Below are 18,383 nucleotides of genomic sequence, written 5' to 3'. Positions count from 1 at the left end.
ATCCCTGCAGAGGATTAGGCATTTAGATTTGTGAGTTTCATATGAGTAGTATAAATCTATAGAAAATCCTGCATGTACGTACACTACTGTAACACAACTCAATGCAAAAACAGAATCTATTGCACACAACAGTAATCTTGAAAACATGAACAGGGTGTGAAGTGTATTTACGTTATTCACACCACACACACACCACAATCACTGTGCGGCATCATGTCGCTGAGCTGTTGCTCGCATCTCGTCCGTAATGATGGTGCGAGGTTGTCTTGCTCTCCCTCCTGGACCTTCTCCTCTCCCATGTTGGCCTTCTCCTCTTCCTCGTTGGTCGCTCCTCTTCCTCCTCTCATTTGAACTCCTCTTCCTCATTGGCCTGCTCCTCTTCTTCCAGGGCCAGCTCTTCTCCCTCCTCTGCATCAGATTCCTCTTCCCCTGACTCTGCCTTCATCCATTGTGTTTGTTTGGAACCTTCAGCATACTGTGCACTCTGAACTTGCTTTTACATGTGGGTACAGCATTAGCAACAAGTGTCTTCAATTTTGAGTCATTGTGTGTAGTGAATGACGCCAGGTGTGTTCCCTGTGTTCAAAGATTGGTGACTGTGGCAAGCATTTTGCATCACATGGGCTTTCATTTGAGGATATGAGCAGAGTTGTTTTGCAACATGTGTTTTAGCAAGGAAAAATGTGTTTAGATTTATGAGTACAGAGGGTTGTGTTTTGTGAATTGTGTCTTCATGTGACATGTGTTTATGGTACTGGAATATGGTGGCTACATTTAGTAAATGTGTTTAGACTACTGGTCATTTGGGTTACAGGATTGGCTTTTGTGTTTTAACATTTGAGAAAAACTGTAATATCTGAGAGTCATGCCCTTAAGAAATAGGAAAATTCTAGCAAAGACCTGACATAGGACCTAAGAGGTGCATCTGGCCTTTCTATTCATCCATTTACTGATCACTGAAGCCTCATCAGAAATGGTCTCAGTGGAAGGGTGCGTGTCAAGAAGCCATTCTTAAGGATGGAGAAAAGGGAGAAAAAGCTGAGAGATAACAAGAACTGGACAGAAAATTAGTGACAAAATCAGCGGCATTTTCCATTCACATGACTCTTATTTTGTATCCTAAGGTGTAAGGTGAGTTTTTTCTTTTGGCCTTCTTTAAACAGCACTGAGTTTCAGTGAGTATACTGGATGTTGACATTCTATGTATTTTGTTTATTTTAGAAGATATTGAGATACACAAACTTAATTGTTAAAGGGCTGAAATGGACCAAAAACAGAAATCCACTGTGAAAATGAACGTGATGAACCCTGGGAACAGACTGGGACATACCCAGCCCAAAGCTCCAGAGAGAGAGCAGTGGGCCAACAAGCTGGAATTCATCCTGGCAGTAGCTGGGCACATTATTGGGCTGGGGAATGTCTGGAGGTTTCCATACCTTTGCTACAAAAACGGAGGAGGTAAATTGTTGTTGTTATGTCCATCTTGAAAACAAATGTCATGTAGCCTTTATTGCCAAAGATAAAGATTGAATTCAGCATGGAAAAAACAAAAACAATACTAATTGCACACATTGAGCAATATGGTGTATACACATTTCTTAGATGTTATCAATAATTACTGATATTTATTTGTTTTTAAGGGGTTTTCTTCATTCCTTATGTTTTATTTTTGTTCACTTGTGGCATCCCACTCTTCTTCTTGGAGACATCTTTGGGTCAGTACACCAGTCAGGGTGGAATAACATGTTGGAGAAAAATCTGTCCACTGTTTGAAGGTAGTTTTTTTTTTTGTGATTTTTTTCTTTATTATTTTAATTAGATCTTGTTAGAACAGGATTTATCACCCTTTCACCTTCAGACCGGCTTTAATTATTCATGGCATAGATTCACCAAGGTGCTGGAAACATTCCTCAGTGATCCATTTTGACTTGATAACATCAGACATCTCAAATGTACTTTATTGGATAGAGACCCGATGACTGTAAAGACCATTTGAGTGCATTGTCAAGAAAATGGGTCTGAGATAAACTTTGTGACATGTCATGTTAGCCTCAGCATCACTAAATGTAAACCCTAGGGATAGTATATTTCATATGTTTATGAATCTCTGAAAGGCAGGCAGACTGGTGACCAGGGCGTACCCAGCTTCTAGCTTTATGCCAGCTGGGAAAACCTTGGATAAGCAGTTAAGAACATTGTTTGATAGATGGATTGAAATATAATGGAGTAGAAAGTACAAACCTAATACAAACGTAAAAATTACATTACAACAAATGTAAGGACATCAAAGTTGTTGTTGTGTATGTGACCTAAATAAAAAGCCATAGTGCAACTTTATTGTATTTTTATATATTTGTACAGATGATTTTTTTTTTTAAATACAGATGAACTTTTAAAGTCTAAGCTTGAAGGGAGCTTAGAATCAAATAAAAACTGATATTGTTCATCGCACTATTTCTTAATAGGTTTAGGTTACGGAAGCCAAGTGGTTGTTTTGTACACTGGTATGTATTACATCATCATACTGGCTTGGGCGTTTCTCTACCTGTTTTCATCGTTCAGGGCTGAGCTTCCATGGGCAAGCTGTCACAACAGTTGGAACACAAGTACTAAGATTTTATTTTGTATTCATTTCACATAATTGCATCATGCATGTGTTATTCGCATTTCACAAGCCTGCTTAATTTTTCATGCAAGATGGCTGTTTTGAACATAGTCACAATCAAACATTTCCTGTGGACCCAAATGGAAAGAGTGTGTCTTCAGTTGTTGAATTCTGGGAGTAAGTATGGTAATATGGACCATACCATAAGGCTAATAAGGTTTTCATATATGAAAGCTTATATATAAACTTCTGTATAAACTTTGTAACAGGAGGAGAATCTTGGGCCTGTCTGATGGAATAGATAACATTGGGAATATCCGTTGGGACCTGGCCCTTTGTCTTCTTCTTGCCTGGGTTTTGTGCTATTTCTGTATCTGGAATGGAGTGAAGACCACAGGAAAGGTGCAGAACAAACTTTATATACTAATTTTTCATTTCATTCAAACTCTTCTATGAAGCATCTAAGTCGTTTTTTTTTTTAAACAAATACTGACAGTTGCTTGTATTGAAGGTGGTGTATTTCACTGCCACATTTCCATTTGTGATGCTGGTGGTGTTGCTGGTTCGTGGCCTCACATTACCTGGAGCCAAAGATGGAATTATGTTCTACCTCTACCCAGACCCATCCCGTCTCACTGATCCTGAGGTGCTAAATTCTCTAGTACTGAAGAAGTATTCGCTTTTTTCCTATAATGCATGTCACATTGCATTTAATTGCATTGCACATCTTTTGCATTTAACAATAGCATGTAGTTAAAGAAAAAAAAGGGGGGGGGGGGGGGGTCGAAATGTTGGTAAACATGTTTCACCACAGAATATGATGTTTTTGCACTTACTGTGCACAGCCCTGTACTCACCAATGGCATGGTTTAGTTTTTATCCAGCCTTTACACAGCATCATAGTTTTTATTTATTTTTTATTTCAGTGGTAATGAGTTTGAAGATTACCATATGACCTGAAAAGAATGCGTGTGCCAATCCTATTCTCAGTCAGTAGAGAATATATGTAATTGTTCTTAATTTTCAAGAAATAATTTAAATGAGCAACAGATTCCAGTAAATTCAAGGATCAGGAACATCTGTGTTGTTTTGCAAATACTTTTAGTAAATCAGTTTTTTGATAACTTGGCATATTATTGAACTTTTACTACTAGAAGCAGTTAGTATGATGTAAATGCACTTTTTTGTACACTTACATATTTACCAATCAAAATGACTTTAAATCCCTCAGGTATGGATGGATGCGGGCAGCCAAATTTTCTACTCCTATGGAGTTTGCACGGGGGTTCTGACCTCATTGGGAAGCTACAACAAGTACAACAACAACTGCTACAGGTTTGTAGGAATTCTTCCTTTACTTTTGTAATTACTGTAATTTGCTTGTTTTCTCACCTTTGAAAAATTTCACCTACAGAGACTGTGTTTACCTGTGCCTGTTAAACAGTTTAACCAGTTTTGTAGCTGGTTTTGCCATTTTCTCTGTGCTTGGTTTCATGGCAAAAGAACAAGGCTTGGATATATCGATGGTAGCTGAATCAGGTATGGATGGAAACCCAGAGTGATACTGTTAAGAGCTGTCTGAGAAAACGACTATATTTTGCTTCCATTTTTGCAGGACCTGGATTGGCATTTATTGCTTATCCTCGTGCTGTGGCTTTAATGCCGGTTCCTCAGCTCTGGGCGATTTTCTTCTTCATCATGGTCATCTTTCTGGGATTAGATAGTGAGGTAATACCAATCTATTTGTCATGTACATCTTAGAGTTGTTTCCTTTGTGGTAATACGAAATAATCTCTCCCATCACCGCAGTTTGTGTATCAAGAGGCACTGGTCACAACAATCTCGGACATGTATCCTTCCTTTTTTCAAAACAACTGTCACCGTAAACTCCTTCTTCTTGGAATTAATGTCGGAAGCTTCCTTGTAGGCCTTCTGATGGTGACAGAGGTGAGCGTTTTCAGATTTTCTTGATCATTTAAAAATGGAATTTAAAAAATAAATCAATTTAAAAATGAACCTTGTAATATTTTCAACTATAAAAACATAAGGAATTCACAAGTGAGAAATACAGAGGGAAATACAGTAGATTAACTAAACTTAGCACGCACTATTTTAATCTCATTGAACAGAAGAATTTTTAAGTTAAGGGCTGAATTCACAAGAATGATACACCTGCTCATGTTTTGCTCTGCTTTTATATGGACTATGTTCTCAGAATATGGATTTAGTATGGTGAATCTATAGTTATAGATGCAGTCATATATTTTGTTTCTATATATTTGTAGGGCGGCCTTTATATTTTCCAGCTGTTTGACTACTATGCCTGCAGTGGGATGACCCTCCTACTTTTTGCTATTCTTCAGTCTGTCTGCATAGGATGGGTCTATGGTAAGTAGCAGTTTTAACTTGGTCAAATCATTCAGTGTATTTAAAAAATGGACCAAACACTGTAAAGTCATTCATTGGCATGTGTACTATCATCTAAAAACCTCAAATCTGCCAATTTGGCTGTCACCATGTTAGCTTTTCAAACAGATGCGATCGGAGTTTGCAGAAAGGGTAAAACTGGGAAATTTATCAGGTTACCCCAACACTATATAGCCAGCTTGATTGGAAGGTGCTTCATTAATTTACTATTAATAAATAATTTGAATACTTTAAGTAAAAAAAAAAAAAATGACAGCCACGTATCACAAAATAGCCACATTTTTATTTATACACTAGAGTTATGAATTTTTTTCTTAAGTCATCATAGAACTTAAATAGCAGAGAAAAAGATCACTTCCTGTAGAGGTTTTATGATAGTTAAAATTAGCTAGAAATATCAAAATTCTGGTGTAAAACTGGATATTTTAACATTTGGGTCTATGGGGACTGACTCGCTTTCTGAGCTCGCCTCAAAGAACAGCAGTTCTACAGGTTGCCACTTGGGTAAAATTTGCAACTTTTGGATGTATCAAACCCATGTATTAAATTCAAATCTTGGCTTCACTTTCATTTTAACTTCTGTAAAATGAAAGTGAAGCACAATACAGAACCTCCATTATACATATGTCTTGATCCATGCTCCATCCCGGTAATGAAATCTCTAAAAGTTGATTCTGTTTATCTGGACATAGCATTATCGCTGAAAACACTCTGTCCAGATCACCAAAATCATTTTTTGGCATTATATATATGGTATTATGTTTGTGTGTGTGAGAAAACAACCAAATAGTTAACAATGTTTTTTTTTCTGTAGGTGGAGATCGTCAGTACGACAATACAAAGGACATGATTGGATATCGACCATGGCCTTTTATGAAATACTGTTGGCAGTACTTCACACCAGCGATCTGTACTGTAAGTACACTGTAAAACCTGACCAGTTAAGTTAACTCAAATGATTTGGGGAAACCGATTGCACCAATTGATTCAAGTTTTATAACTTAAACAGTTTTGGATTATTTAAGTACTTTATTAGAGTCCCAAGAACCCAAAGCAAATATGATAATGTAACTCAAATGCATTATGTTTATTTACTCATTGTTTTTAGTATGTTTTAACTTAAACCATTAAATTTGTTGTACTAAGATGCTGTATTTATTCAAACTTATTTAAAGTGTTACATGCTCATATTCAAATTAAGTTAAATTAACTTAAATAGTTGTATGTAAACAACTTAATCCATTTGGGGAAACCGATTGCACCAAATGGTTCAAGTACTATTAACACAAAACCAAGCTATTGTTCTTTCCATTCAGTTTTTATTAACTTTAACTGCAGAGAAAATACAGAATGAATACAACCATACTTTGAGTCATAACCTATGACTGCTAAAGCCATTATCAAACAAACAAATAATTAGGCATTTTAAAACTTGCGCTTTTAGGGAATTTTGAATGTTTTTTGTAGCATTTTGAAAATCAATTAAATATACAAAACACACATTTAGGTGTACATCATATAAAAAACAATAGTCTAGAGGCAATTAGAGCCATAACAATCACAATTTTAAGTAACATTTAGTATAATAATGAAATCAGATGCACTACAGCAATGCAACTATAGAAAACAGCTGAACTAACAAAAAATATTCTCAAAGGTATTTGTGGCTTCTCAACAGTTTTGCCCAGACCTCGAGTCAAGTGAACTGGCACTCATCACACAATTAAAAAATAAAGCTTGAAAGTATACTGTACATATTGACTAATTATCAGTTATCTTCCAAAAGATTTCCATGTAACTAAAAGGTGTTTTTAGAAATAAGCTTAAGATTACACACTATGTAAAGATTTTTTTCAATCACAAACAAAACGTCAAATATGGATTGTCTCCTTATTCTTAGCTTTCTCCACATTGCTTTTTAGAAAGCTAATTACCCTGAACAAATAAAACTATTGAAGCCATTCACAGATAACTGAAAAAGCACGACTATACTGACAGTGAAAAACAAACATCATCTACACAAGCTCATTTTTTAGTGTCTGCAATTTTGGTTTTAGTTGCTTTCTCTCATCGTCTAGCTTCAGCAACACTACTTGAATGAACTCAAAAAAGCCAGTACACTTCTCAGGATAGCTCAGATGCAGAGCATAGATTAGCCCAAACAAACACACCAGGGCATCAGTCCATGAGTGATGAGTCATAACAACCTGATCTTCAAGTACTATGAACACTTGGCGTGGTGAGAAAGGAACTCCTCCAGGCACCTCCTCTTCATCGACATCAGCAACCAGAGCAATTGTGGCTTCATAGAACTCAATTTCCTCCTATAATACACAGTGCACAATTATTCATCTGTAATACCTCTGTTAAAAGTATAAATACAAATGGTCAGGCACCTTTCTTCAGTTTTTCAAATTCTATATATCATAACATGTTTTAAATTGACAGTGAAGGTTCATTTTTCATTCATCCAGTCAAATCAAGGATGAAAGAAGTTTATAAGTCATTCAACTTCATGTCTTCAACTTTCAACCCAAGTCCAGATGACTTATAAACTCCTTTCAACCTTTTTTAAATTCAAATGTGCAAATTATTGTAATACCCAAGTACCTTGCATGTTTTGAAAATCTCTGAAGAATCCTCCTTGAGGTACATTGGTAGGCCGGCCAGAGCTGCTGTTCTAGTTGCATAGATGTCGTTTTTGTCCTAAAAAAAAAAAAAAAAAAAAAAAAAAAAATATATATATATATATATATATATATATATAAACATAGCAATGGCAACTGCCAAGCAAGCAGAATAATAATTAGTATTTTTAAATACCTGTTTTCCATATGCCAACAAAAGCTGCTCCATCCTTTCACCGACCCGTCCAGTTTTCCTCTTTTTGTAAAGTCCAATCAGCTGAGGAGCATAATCATCCAGTGCAGCATAAAACACATGTGGCAGATTCTGATTGGTGATCCGATGAAATTCAAAGTAGAGCTGAGGAGAATTCCAAAAATATTATAAGCAAAACACAGCATACTATATGAACAGCAAATGTTATATATGTAGTTGTACTTACCTGTGTCTCATGAAAGAGTGCTGGCCATCTGTCCTTGAGCTCTGATACAGGAGGAGAAGTGGTGACAATCTCTTCACGCCGGAGGGCAAAAGTGGGCATCATATGCTGATGAATGAGAGGGATGTCTCTTTCTGCTGAGGTCTTCTTGAACTCCTCTACCATCTCAAGTCTTCTGGTTTCCAGAGACTCCCTTGTTTCTCCAGAAGGATAAGAAGGAAGGAAGTTGACCTCACCTCTCCTAGGTCTTTTAATATTGGCCCTTGGTGAAGCTCCATCTGGGTTTGTTCTGCTGCGCTTTCCAGCATTCACAGCAACATCCATGATGCCAGCTTTAGCCAACTTCTTTCTTTGGTTTCCCATTTTATATCTCAGGCTATTCTTCCACCCTTCCCACCCAGTGTCAGAATTCCTCTCTTTCAGACAGGGATGTTTTCTAACTAAAGCTTCTGCAGCCTTGCCAATTTGTGTTGTACTAGGGTATGCTTTTAGTTTGTAGATTTCTTCCCCCATTGTCTCAAGTATGTTGTGTTTTTGATCTCGTGTCAGCGTAATTACTTTCCCATTTTTATCAAATGCTGCATTACCCTCTCTTAATACATGTTCCACTTCATAAGAAAATGGCGGAACAATAAAAACTTCTGGCCATCTACTAATACGCTCTGGTGAATCTATGGTATCAGTGCTATCAGTCTGAAGGATTGTGTCATCAGTGCTCGTTGAAATCTGGTCAAGCTCAACTAACCTGACAACTTTAACAGATGCTATAGCTGGCAGGTCTTCTATTTTAACCAAATTACACAAGGCATTATCAAAATCTGGGTCATGAAACTGAAGCCGAAAGTCAAAAGTAAAATTTAGCCTAGATTTGATCGCATCTATGAGGGCTTGCACACTGTTTGGACGAGATGGCAAAATAAGTTTTTCAGCGTTATCCTTATCAAGGATGACCCTTAGCTTCAATATTCCTGTTGCCTCCATCTGAATTTGTTATTTCTGTAACAGACAGGTTTCACATATTATAGTGGCATTTTAATACATGTTTGTGTTTACAGTTATTTGCAAAATATTAATTGTGCAAAAATATAAAAACATTTATGTGAATACAAAAAAACTGAATAGATGAATTACCTTTGCATTGGTTCAGAAATTGGTGGAATTAGCTGATGTCTCAGTTCTGTTTCTTTAGTCAGACACTGGAATGAAATGGTTTGTTGTTAGAATGAGTTCATTTGCTATCTTGTAAGCAACATGCGGCATGTGGTCAGACAGTTGGCACAGAGATTTTACACTGTGACGGAGACCCCTCTGTTGATTCTCTGCTACTTCATATGAACGCAAGTGCTCAACGTAATAAGTGTCATAGTCTTTCAAGAGAAAATAAATGTTGTTTCTGATGAGCAGTACATTAAGAATCTCTTTGAACTCTGGCAATGCAGCATAAGCACCTGTGCATACAAACATGCCAATTGCAAAGTTTGTGCCATTAATTGTAACCTTTTTTGTTGCATATATTGTGTCACTGTCAGCAATACCTGAAATAAATAATTGTGTATCTGCAGGTAATGATGAAATGTACAAAGACTCCATTTTGGATGTTTGCACAGGTGGTTTGAAAAACGTTGATGAGGACAAATAAAATGCCATCATGCTTTGATGTCTCTCTGCCAAAGTTTTTAGTACATTTTTGTAGTTGTGAGTGTCATGAACTATTTTTTTGAAAACCTTATGCTTTCCCTCAAATCTCATTGTCCAAAGATGAACTAAGGGACCAAAGCACTTTATTAAGTGTGGGTAATGCTCGATGTAATGATGCTTTGGCCTGAATCGAACATTAGGAAACACTTCCTGAAAGAGTTGTCTGTGATCTAATATTTTACAGGCCATGTACTGAATGGTCTCGTCACTAAAAGTATGAGACATGGCAAGCTGAACTACGTCCTTTAAATCCATTAGCACTTCCCAAAAAGTGTCTCTTTCTGGAACTTTGGAGCCAATGAGAAGAGGCAACAGTCTAAGAAGGGCATGATTTTCATGCCCGTTCCCACCAATGGTCCCTCGCCTGGCAAAATTTGAGGGTATTGGATGAGGGCGATCAACTTTGTCAGAATGTTGGTAGGGAAAGCGCAGAATTGCTCTGTTTAAGTCTTCTAAGGTAAAATATCTCTTAGAAATCAAACCTTTTAAACAATGTGCCAACTCCACTGGAACGACACCTTCAAACAGGTCGTGTAGGAGGTCAGGTGGGAAGCCTGTGACAGGATGGAAGAAAGAGAGATGGTCAGAAAGAACACAGGGGTTTTTAACACCATAGTTTTCCTCAATGTCATCATTCTGAAGCTCTTGCACAAGATTATCATGAGCATCTTTTGTTCTCATTACATAATTCCCTGTAACAGCATTTTCAGTTTGCATTTCTGTTTGGGTGGCATGACAAAACCTACAGAAATATGTAGACCTGAAACTCATTGAAACCAGCAAGTCCATGGGCAGCAAGGTTGTCTGCCACAACAGAGTAGACAGTGCCTTTAAGACATTCACCAAGAGTCTCAATGTAGACACCTACTTCTTCAAGAGTTTTCAGATCATTTAAGAGTGGTGACAACATTTCCTTATACTCAAACTGGCGTACATCATTGGAATTGCACAGCAGAGCAAGCTGAGTGCAGTGTAGAGCAGAACGAGATTTAACTGGAAAGTTTGCCAGTGTCCAATAAACTGCAAAAACTTTATGTATTTTCTTTGAGGTACCAAGTGGGTTTGCGATTTCAAAATCATCCACGTAAAGTATTATTGACAATTTCTGTCCCTCTTGTGACAGTAGAACATTTTCCTGGTAGTAGGATCCATCACAAAATGACATGAAATGTCCAGGAATCTGTGTGGGTGCTTGTTTAATTTCTTCAAGCACATCATTTTTTTTCAACAACAATTGCAAAGATGTGAGAATAGGCACATACATATAAGTGTGCTTTGACGATTCAATTAAATACTCCACAGGTTTGACATATGGAAAATTTGCTTCGTAATATGATTTCCTCCTCTTTGCTGTAGATAGTGGTCCTTCAGATGTGACACATTTATGTAAAACATTACTATCAGAAACTGCCTGACAAATCTCATCCACCAGTTTGTCCGTATATGTACAGTTGTGCTTTTTCAGTATATCTACAACTGATTTTCTAACCAGAGGTACTGATAACAAAAACAACTGATCAATATGCTCAATAATCTCCTGTGTTGCTCTCTGAGACACATGGAGAATGGTCTGCATTTTCAAGAAAAATCCAGCCAGATTGTATTGCAACTGCTCTTCTAAACCCTCAATTCCACTGATTTCACTGGTGGATGCCACTTGATTGTCATCTGATGACTCTATTGAATCAAGCTGCATGTCATCTTTTTGTTCTACATTTATAACACTTTGCACAATGCCTTCATTGTAACTTGTTGAATTTTGGTGGTCTCTGCATTTGTGGGCATTGAAGGTTGAGTATACATTGGTTTTAAAATTGCAGTTCTTGAAAGGACATGGAACAGTTTCTTTTCGTTTTAAATGCCCCCTCAGATGGATAAACATTTGGCTTTCAATAAATGGCTGCTTAAAATTACACACAGGGCAACAAAATCCATATTTATTCAAATCTAGATAAGAACCGTCTTTTCTTTGTGTGGGAGTGTGCATTCTTGACATGTGTATCTTTAATGAATTAAATGTACTAAATGTACACATGCATGTGTTGTAGAGACAGGGTAAGGGTGAAATTGTGGAGTACTGACCATGGTTGAGCCGATAATGCTTCAACAACATGACTTTTATGGCAGTAGAAAAACTACACAACTTGCAATTCCACATTTTGATGCCAAATCGTTTTAAAATCACCTTTACTGGCTGTCTTTAGTGCAGTGCTGGATGATCTCTCGGCATGCTACTGCTCCTTCAATCGTCAGACTGTAATAACACAAAGCCATGAGGACAGAAAGCTAGCAGAACAGTTTTTACTTTTAGACTTTTACTTCACTTAAAAACAGTCAACCTGGATAACACAAGCTTTGAAAACAGTAACTACAGTTCATTTTCAATTCAGGTTGGTCAACTACTCTAAATGTTATGAAATAATAAAGCAATTTTACATAAGTGAAGTACACAATAGGCTAACCCTTGGAAAGTACAGAGTCAGAAACGTTTAGGTTTGGTGCAGTGCAGCTTTGAAAAGGTAAATTATTTCACGACTAAAATGCCACTAAGCATCATATTTTAAATTTGTGAAGGTGAACTTGTCCAGTAAACTCTTAAAATGAACACTAAATAAATCTTCTACCATTTTCACTGTGTCAAAAGTAGGCTACATTTGAACTTGATAAAGTTCAGAGTCAGAAAAGCCTAAACACTGATTTTACCAAAGGTTTTGTGGCATGCAGTTTGCAAAAATTAGACTACTTACCAACTATTTGATTGAAACAAGCCACCAACCGTTAATTTTTTAAATTGTGAAGGCAGACTCCATACAGCGCTAGGCGGGAATTGTGTGCTGGCAAGCTAAGTTACGAGCTACTACAACAAAGTAGTCTGATAAATTACAACAAAGTACAACTAAAACAAAGCAGTATGATAAATGTACGCTAGAAGTAAGCATTAACAAAAAAAACATAAAAATAACGTTTATCTTGTACTTTCCACTCTTGCAAAATTTCTCTTGACGAGACTTGTGTCTCATGGCCGACAAGTCCAGGCAAACGCTGGGGGCGGGGCCGTGGATGATGACTAATACAAATGAATTAACACTACTTAAACAGTTTAAAGCAACAGTACTTAAAACATTACAAAAACATCATGTGTACTTATTACAATAAAGTTATTATAACATATGTATACTTTTGGGTCTACCTAACACACTTCATGAAAGTTACTTTAACTATTTTTCAGAACTGAGTAAGAACAACTTACTTCTTTTAGTAAGATGCACTGTTGGGTTTTACAGTGTATTAGAAATGTTGTGAAATGCTGTTAAGTGAGTGTACGTGAAACCTGTCAGAATCTTCTATTCTAAGACTAGTCTATGTCTTAACCAGATGGAAAACAATTCCACTTTGACACTGCATAGCAACTCAAAGACATTTAATGCATTTATAAAGTGGATCTTTTATGCTCCATAGTTTAGTTTTAGTGCCATAGTTTAGTTTTGGGCTACTCTGGAGTAGCTTTGCATGATTCACAGTTCAAAATAAACTTTTGTTTTAGGATTTACTGCTTCCTAATACAGCCCCTTACTACTTTTTCTGAAACAAACCATTTTGGAGCCTCTCTCTTTCAGGCCACCCTCTATTTAAGTTAACTTATAGAGTTTAAACAAGATGTGAGTAGGGCTGCTGTACTGTAAATGAACATATTAAGGATATCAACTCTCAGATCCATTAAAAGCCTACTGTTTGGGCTCATTGACATTACTTGCACATGCTGTACACTGACCTCAAATTTGAAATGTTGACCTTATTTCAGAGGAGTATTTTCCACTGTGACAGCATAAATGTGACAGAAGAAGTCAATTTTTAGCTTCACACAATTGGTGAAATATTATTTTGTGTACATGTCTAATGTGACTTCAGTTGATTTAATAAAAAGCTTTGAAAAAAAATTAAATTCCGCTGCGGATGGATCAAAAATACATGTATGTTTTAAGTAGTTATAAAATTATGTCTAGTTAAAACCAATTTATATCAAATAGACCAGAGAGAAAAGCATACATAGACATTGGATATAATCACAGTTACCTGTACCTAAAGTTTTGACATGACTGACAGGAGTGTTTGGAAACAAATGGCACTACAAAAGCAAAGGCTGTAAATTTGAATGAATATAATTTTAAATCTTATTTACAAGTGTTTGTTTTACATCATATAATGTCAAAATTAATCCCCCATGAATATGAATTTTCTCTTCTTGAATACAAATCAGGCTTTTAGTTTATACCTGCTCCTGTCTTATGTTTTCAGTGCACATTTCTCTTCTCCCTGATCAAATATACCCCACTCAAATTCAACAACACCTATGAATATCCCTGGTGGGGATACGCTATTGGAGGATTGTTTACACTCTCCTCAACACTCATGGTTCCTTTGTGGATGTTGTATGCTGTGTGCATTACTCCAGGAACACTGAGACAGGTAAATCCAAAAAAAAAAGGTGAGTTTGAATGGTCACAAAATCTTAAAAGTCTAAAAACAGCTTCTGATCCTTCCACTGGATGCATCTTAGGCAGCTCACTGTAAATTGTATTTAGGGTAACATGAGGAATTTGAGGTCAGGAGTTCCTGTTTCTCTCTTAACTGTTTAAATTAAAGTGTATACCTTGTGGAAGTAAGGTCATTTGTGGTCACAGTGAAATACAAACCCCAGTGAAACTGCAGTGTACCTTTTATTGATTTTGAGCCTTAAACCTTGCCCTTGATGGCAGTTACGTAATGTTACAAATATAATGATATGATCATTCAGCAGAATAATCAAAAACTACGCTTCTCTTTTGCCACCCAGAGACTGAAGCTTCTGTGCACGCCAGCAAAGGACTTGCCTTCTGCAACATCAAAGAAAGCATCAAACTATGAAGCATTTCAAACTTTCACAGACTTGCACACACTGCGCAAGACAAAAAGTCCAGATGATAGAGATGAACAAATACAGGGATCATATATTATTTAAACTGAACAAAAAAAAAAGGTTAAAAGTACAACTACAGCAGCGAAGAATACATGTCACATACAGTTATATTCTAAGTCCATTAGGCAAACAACTCTAAACATCATCTGGTCAGTGTCCAGCTACCAAAACCAGATGAGGGAGACTCTCTGAGTAAACATAATGATCTTCTGAAACTCTGCCCTGGACTTATCATTTCAAGCTGCCCTGTCTTTTTATTTAGGGTACCTGTGGGGGAAAAAAAGCTGGAAACACTGCTTAAGGCTGAAAAACAGCCTCTCAAGCAACACTGATCGATCACTGGAACCGATCATCAATCAGATATGTCTCAGTAAAAGACCTTTTTCTCTGTAGAAGATAACAGATTTTTTTAATGTTTCATTGTTAAACTGAAAATGTAGTTTGAACTGTTTGTTGTACATTTATAGTACCTTTGTGTAGCTGTTTCAGCGTGTTGTATTATTTACTGTGCTCAGTAAGCTCAAGATGAAGGAAAAAGAGGAAAAACATAAAAGTTTTGGTGGTAACAATTCTTAAATTTTACATTTGGTTTCTTTTCTTGTATTCTGACTTCATTTATAAATTCTACTATGTTAAATATTAGAGTGAGGACATACTTACTCCAAACATACATGATAAATAATAATTAAAAAAAATAGATGTGTCAAACATGTAAAAAGAAAAAGCGACAAAATTTTTGGAGGTGTTAGGTAACACCACTTCACAATGCGCCTTCTATTTAGCTGATAAAACAGAACACACCTGCACTCCTTGAATACCTGAAACTAAGGGAAAACTGGAACAACAGGTTGTAATCCAAGACAGTGCATGCCCACAGCTTTTATACTGAGTAAAGTGAGAACCAGGGTGCATTATGGAAAGGTTGCCATAACAAGGATAAAACTGTGTGAGCAACAATCAAAATATACACCTACACACAATTTAGAATCACCAAATGTGCAAGTGTTCGGATTGTATGAAGCTTGACTACCTGGAAGAAACCCATACAGGCACGTGGAGAACAGGCCAAATCCAGCCGATTTGGTTCAAACCCAGAACCTTCTTGCTGCGAGCCACCACTGGGCTACTGTTTTCAGATAACATGGTGCTGTAATCACTGCTTTCTCCTTGTTTTTGCCTCAGGATTCTGGATTATTGGATGTATCATCTTATATTTTATTCAAGCTTCACTGATAATAACATACCCTACTAAAAAATGTTCACATATTGGTACCCCACTGAATGCTGGAATGTTGATGTATGACTAAGTGTAAGACACAGACACCCTCTTGTGTACCTCCTCAGTTCATTATCAGCAATGAAACCACTGGTAAACTCGAGTGCACATGAACCATAAAAGTACCACTGCCATGTTTGACAGGTCCTGTGTGTGCAATCGTTTGGATCATGAGCAGTTCCATTTAAAAAAAACAAACAAAAAACACAATTTCCATCAAGCTGCTTTTTGCTTTGATCCGTTCATAAAAATAATTAATTTTAGTTAAATTTGTAGATACTATTGTTCTTATCACTAAAGTAAAGTAAAGTAAAGTAAAAAAAATAAGTAATTTTTCTGCCTTTAAGGCAGTCAGGATATAACCCTTAATAGACATGGACAAATATTGTGTTAAATAGTGTTATTACATGGTGTGTAACATAGCGATTTAACTGACAGTCTTTGTGTTAATATTTTACGTTTTTTTTTCTGAAAGTTCCCTGGAAATCATCCTATTAGTCAAAAAATACTATAACAAGTACTAACATGGGGAAGAAGGAGAGATCATTTTTCTTCAACACTGGCATCTCTTCATTGGCTCCCTGTTAAACCCAGAATTGAATTTAACATTTTTTGCCTCTTGTATAATCCGGCCCATCATATCTTAAAGACCTAGTAATATCATCGCCTAATAGAGTACCGGGCAATGGAGGCAGAGGTTTCAGCCTTCAGGGCCTTCTTCTATGGAACCAGCTCTCAGTTTGGATAAGAGAGACCGACGCCCTCTCTACATTTAAGATTAGGAAAACGTTCATTTTTCATAAAGCTTATAATTAAGAATGAAACATCCCTGTAGCATCCCTTAGTTATAAAGGTTCAAACTCATGCAGGACTTTATGTGATGCGCTGAGCACTTCTCTGCATGCTGCTTTTGTCTGTGTTTATATATCACTGCAGCATGTCATTAAATTTTTTATACTCGCTTCCTTACTCTGTCTTTTGTCCTGTCGCCTTGTGCTCTTTTTTCCTTTTTTCTTTTCTCTTTCTTCTTTTCATTTTCCCCTCAGCCCCCAGCTGTTCACAGACGGCGCAGACGGCTAACCATGACCCATGAGCCTGGAATTTCTTTCCTGATAAAAGGAAGTTTTTCCTTCCCACTGTCTCAAAGTGCTTGCTCATAGGGGATTGTTTGATTGTTGGTAATTTCCCAGAATGATGCAGGGACCGTTGCTATAATTTAACTGGTTATTGCTGTAAATACACATTATTATAATTTAAATGAGGTAATAGCGCAAAATATAGTTGGGCTACTTCACTGTGTGTGAGATACTGTGATAAATAAGTAATAAGAGCTGTACATTTATGGCAGTTTTCAGGTAAATATAAACCTTGAGTATTTACATTCCCCATCATATACAGCACCCGCGTTGTTTCCCCCCCACAATGCTGGAACTCAATATTTCACAAATAACTTTTATTTTTTCCCTTTTTCTGGAAAAACAGTGTCTTATTGTATATACTGGTAGAGGTACATTTAAAGATTTGCCCTCTGGAGGGCGCTCCAGATCTGTATTTAAACCTTGCTGCTTCAACATTTGTGTGTTTAACTGCAGTGATAGATCTGAATGGTCTCAGCAGAGCTTTGTAGCCACATTGATATAGCTCTGCATCTATTCTGTGTTTCACTTTTTATCTCGCTACATAAATAATGATAATATTGCATCCACAAAAGTCCAATATAATAGGCAACAGGCCTTCATACAGCACATGCTTAGAAAATATGCACCACACAGGTTTGTAAACATGCCTAAAGTCTTCTACTTCTGTCCTTCCCTCATTTTAAAAAATGTTTTAACTCCCCAAAATGACACTTTTCCATTGCTGCAAATGAATTTGAAATAAAACAATGATAGATTCAATATCAGTTCATCTTCAGCTGGCAATCCTATCATTGCCATAATGCTGTTAACCAACCATACATGTATTTTGTACGTGCTTTGTCTCTAGGGGCCACCGTACTGAGCATGAAATAACACTGTTAATTATTTGTAATTATTTATATTTATATTTATATTTCTTCATACATTCTTATATAGTTCTATATTGTGTATTGTGTATTTTGTTGTACAGTTATTTTATTTTCAACTTTAATTTATATATTTTATCTTATTCTTCCCAGTTAAATTTACCCTTCATTCTAATTTGTGTTGTACAGTTATTTCATTTTTAACCTTAATTTATATTTTATTCCTTCCTAGTTAAATTTACCCTTTTTAATTTTTCATATTTATTTCCTATCTTATTCATAGCCTTTCCTTTTTTGTTTTCTTTAGGTCACGAGCAGTTGTCCAAGCATTTCACTACATATCGTACTGTG

At 36.5% G+C, this 18,383-nt stretch overlaps 2 protein-coding genes and 1 long non-coding RNA gene across 3 annotated transcripts; 1 reads left to right on the top strand and 2 right to left on the bottom strand.

Moving 5' to 3' along the window:
• The first annotated feature begins 1,262 nt into the window (after window positions 1-1,262).
• On the top strand, window positions 1,263-15,121 carry LOC146709910 (sodium- and chloride-dependent GABA transporter 2-like). Its single transcript, XM_085457123.1, has 14 exons — window positions 1,263-1,458; window positions 1,641-1,775; window positions 2,466-2,606; window positions 2,698-2,782; window positions 2,875-3,007; window positions 3,117-3,251; window positions 3,837-3,940; window positions 4,020-4,144; window positions 4,221-4,333; window positions 4,415-4,552; window positions 4,891-4,993; window positions 5,847-5,947; window positions 14,091-14,261; window positions 14,629-15,121. Exons 1-14 carry the CDS (start codon window positions 1,263-1,265, stop codon window positions 14,791-14,793), a joined length of 1,845 nt encoding a protein of 614 aa, XP_085313249.1. The 3' UTR covers window positions 14,794-15,121.
• Window positions 6,330-9,256, bottom strand: LOC146709912 (uncharacterized). Its single transcript, XM_085457124.1, has 5 exons — window positions 9,228-9,256; window positions 8,100-9,092; window positions 7,856-8,017; window positions 7,643-7,738; window positions 6,330-7,356 (listed from the first exon to the last, which is right to left on the bottom strand). Exons 2-5 carry the CDS (start codon window positions 9,075-9,077, stop codon window positions 7,048-7,050), a joined length of 1,545 nt encoding a protein of 514 aa, XP_085313250.1. The 5' UTR covers window positions 9,078-9,092; window positions 9,228-9,256; the 3' UTR covers window positions 6,330-7,047.
• Window positions 9,262-12,711, bottom strand: LOC146709911 (uncharacterized). The gene is made up of 4 exons (XR_014920500.1): window positions 12,542-12,711; window positions 11,980-12,048; window positions 10,277-10,348; window positions 9,262-9,292 (listed from the first exon to the last, which is right to left on the bottom strand). It is a non-coding gene; the product is annotated as an uncharacterized LOC146709911 (long non-coding RNA).
• Window positions 15,122-18,383: the final 3,262 nt, after the last annotated feature.

This window comes from Copadichromis virginalis, linkage group LG5 (assembly GCF_057382275.1).
Source record: "Copadichromis virginalis isolate Kocher_CV1m ecotype Utaka linkage group LG5, C_Virginalis_male_GT1.1, whole genome shotgun sequence".
Classification (NCBI taxonomy): domain Eukaryota; kingdom Metazoa; phylum Chordata; class Actinopteri; order Cichliformes; family Cichlidae; genus Copadichromis; species Copadichromis virginalis.
The sequence above is the reverse complement of the archived record's forward strand: the minus strand, read 5'-3'. Positions and strand labels throughout refer to the sequence as shown.

Bases quoted from the DNA above. Each gene is read 5' to 3' on its own strand.
- LOC146709910 (XM_085457123.1), top strand. From the start codon at position 1,263: ATGGACCAAAAACAGAAATCCACTGTGAAAATGAACGTGATGAACCCT. The intron at 3,252-3,836 runs GTGCTAAATTCT...TAAATCCCTCAG, and splicing joins CCCGTCTCACTGATCCTGAG to GTATGGATGGATGCGGGCAG. The intron at 4,994-5,846 runs GTAAGTAGCAGT...TTTTTTCTGTAG, and splicing joins CTGCATAGGATGGGTCTATG to GTGGAGATCGTCAGTACGAC.
- LOC146709912 (XM_085457124.1), bottom strand. From the start codon at position 9,077: ATGGAGGCAACAGGAATATTGAAGCTAAGGGTCATCCTTGATAAGGAT. The intron at 8,018-8,099 runs GTAAGTACAACT...AATTCTCCTCAG, and splicing joins CACTCTTTCATGAGACACAG to CTCTACTTTGAATTTCATCG. The intron at 7,357-7,642 runs GTACTTGGGTAT...TGTGTATTATAG, and splicing joins AGATTTTCAAAACATGCAAG to GAGGAAATTGAGTTCTATGA.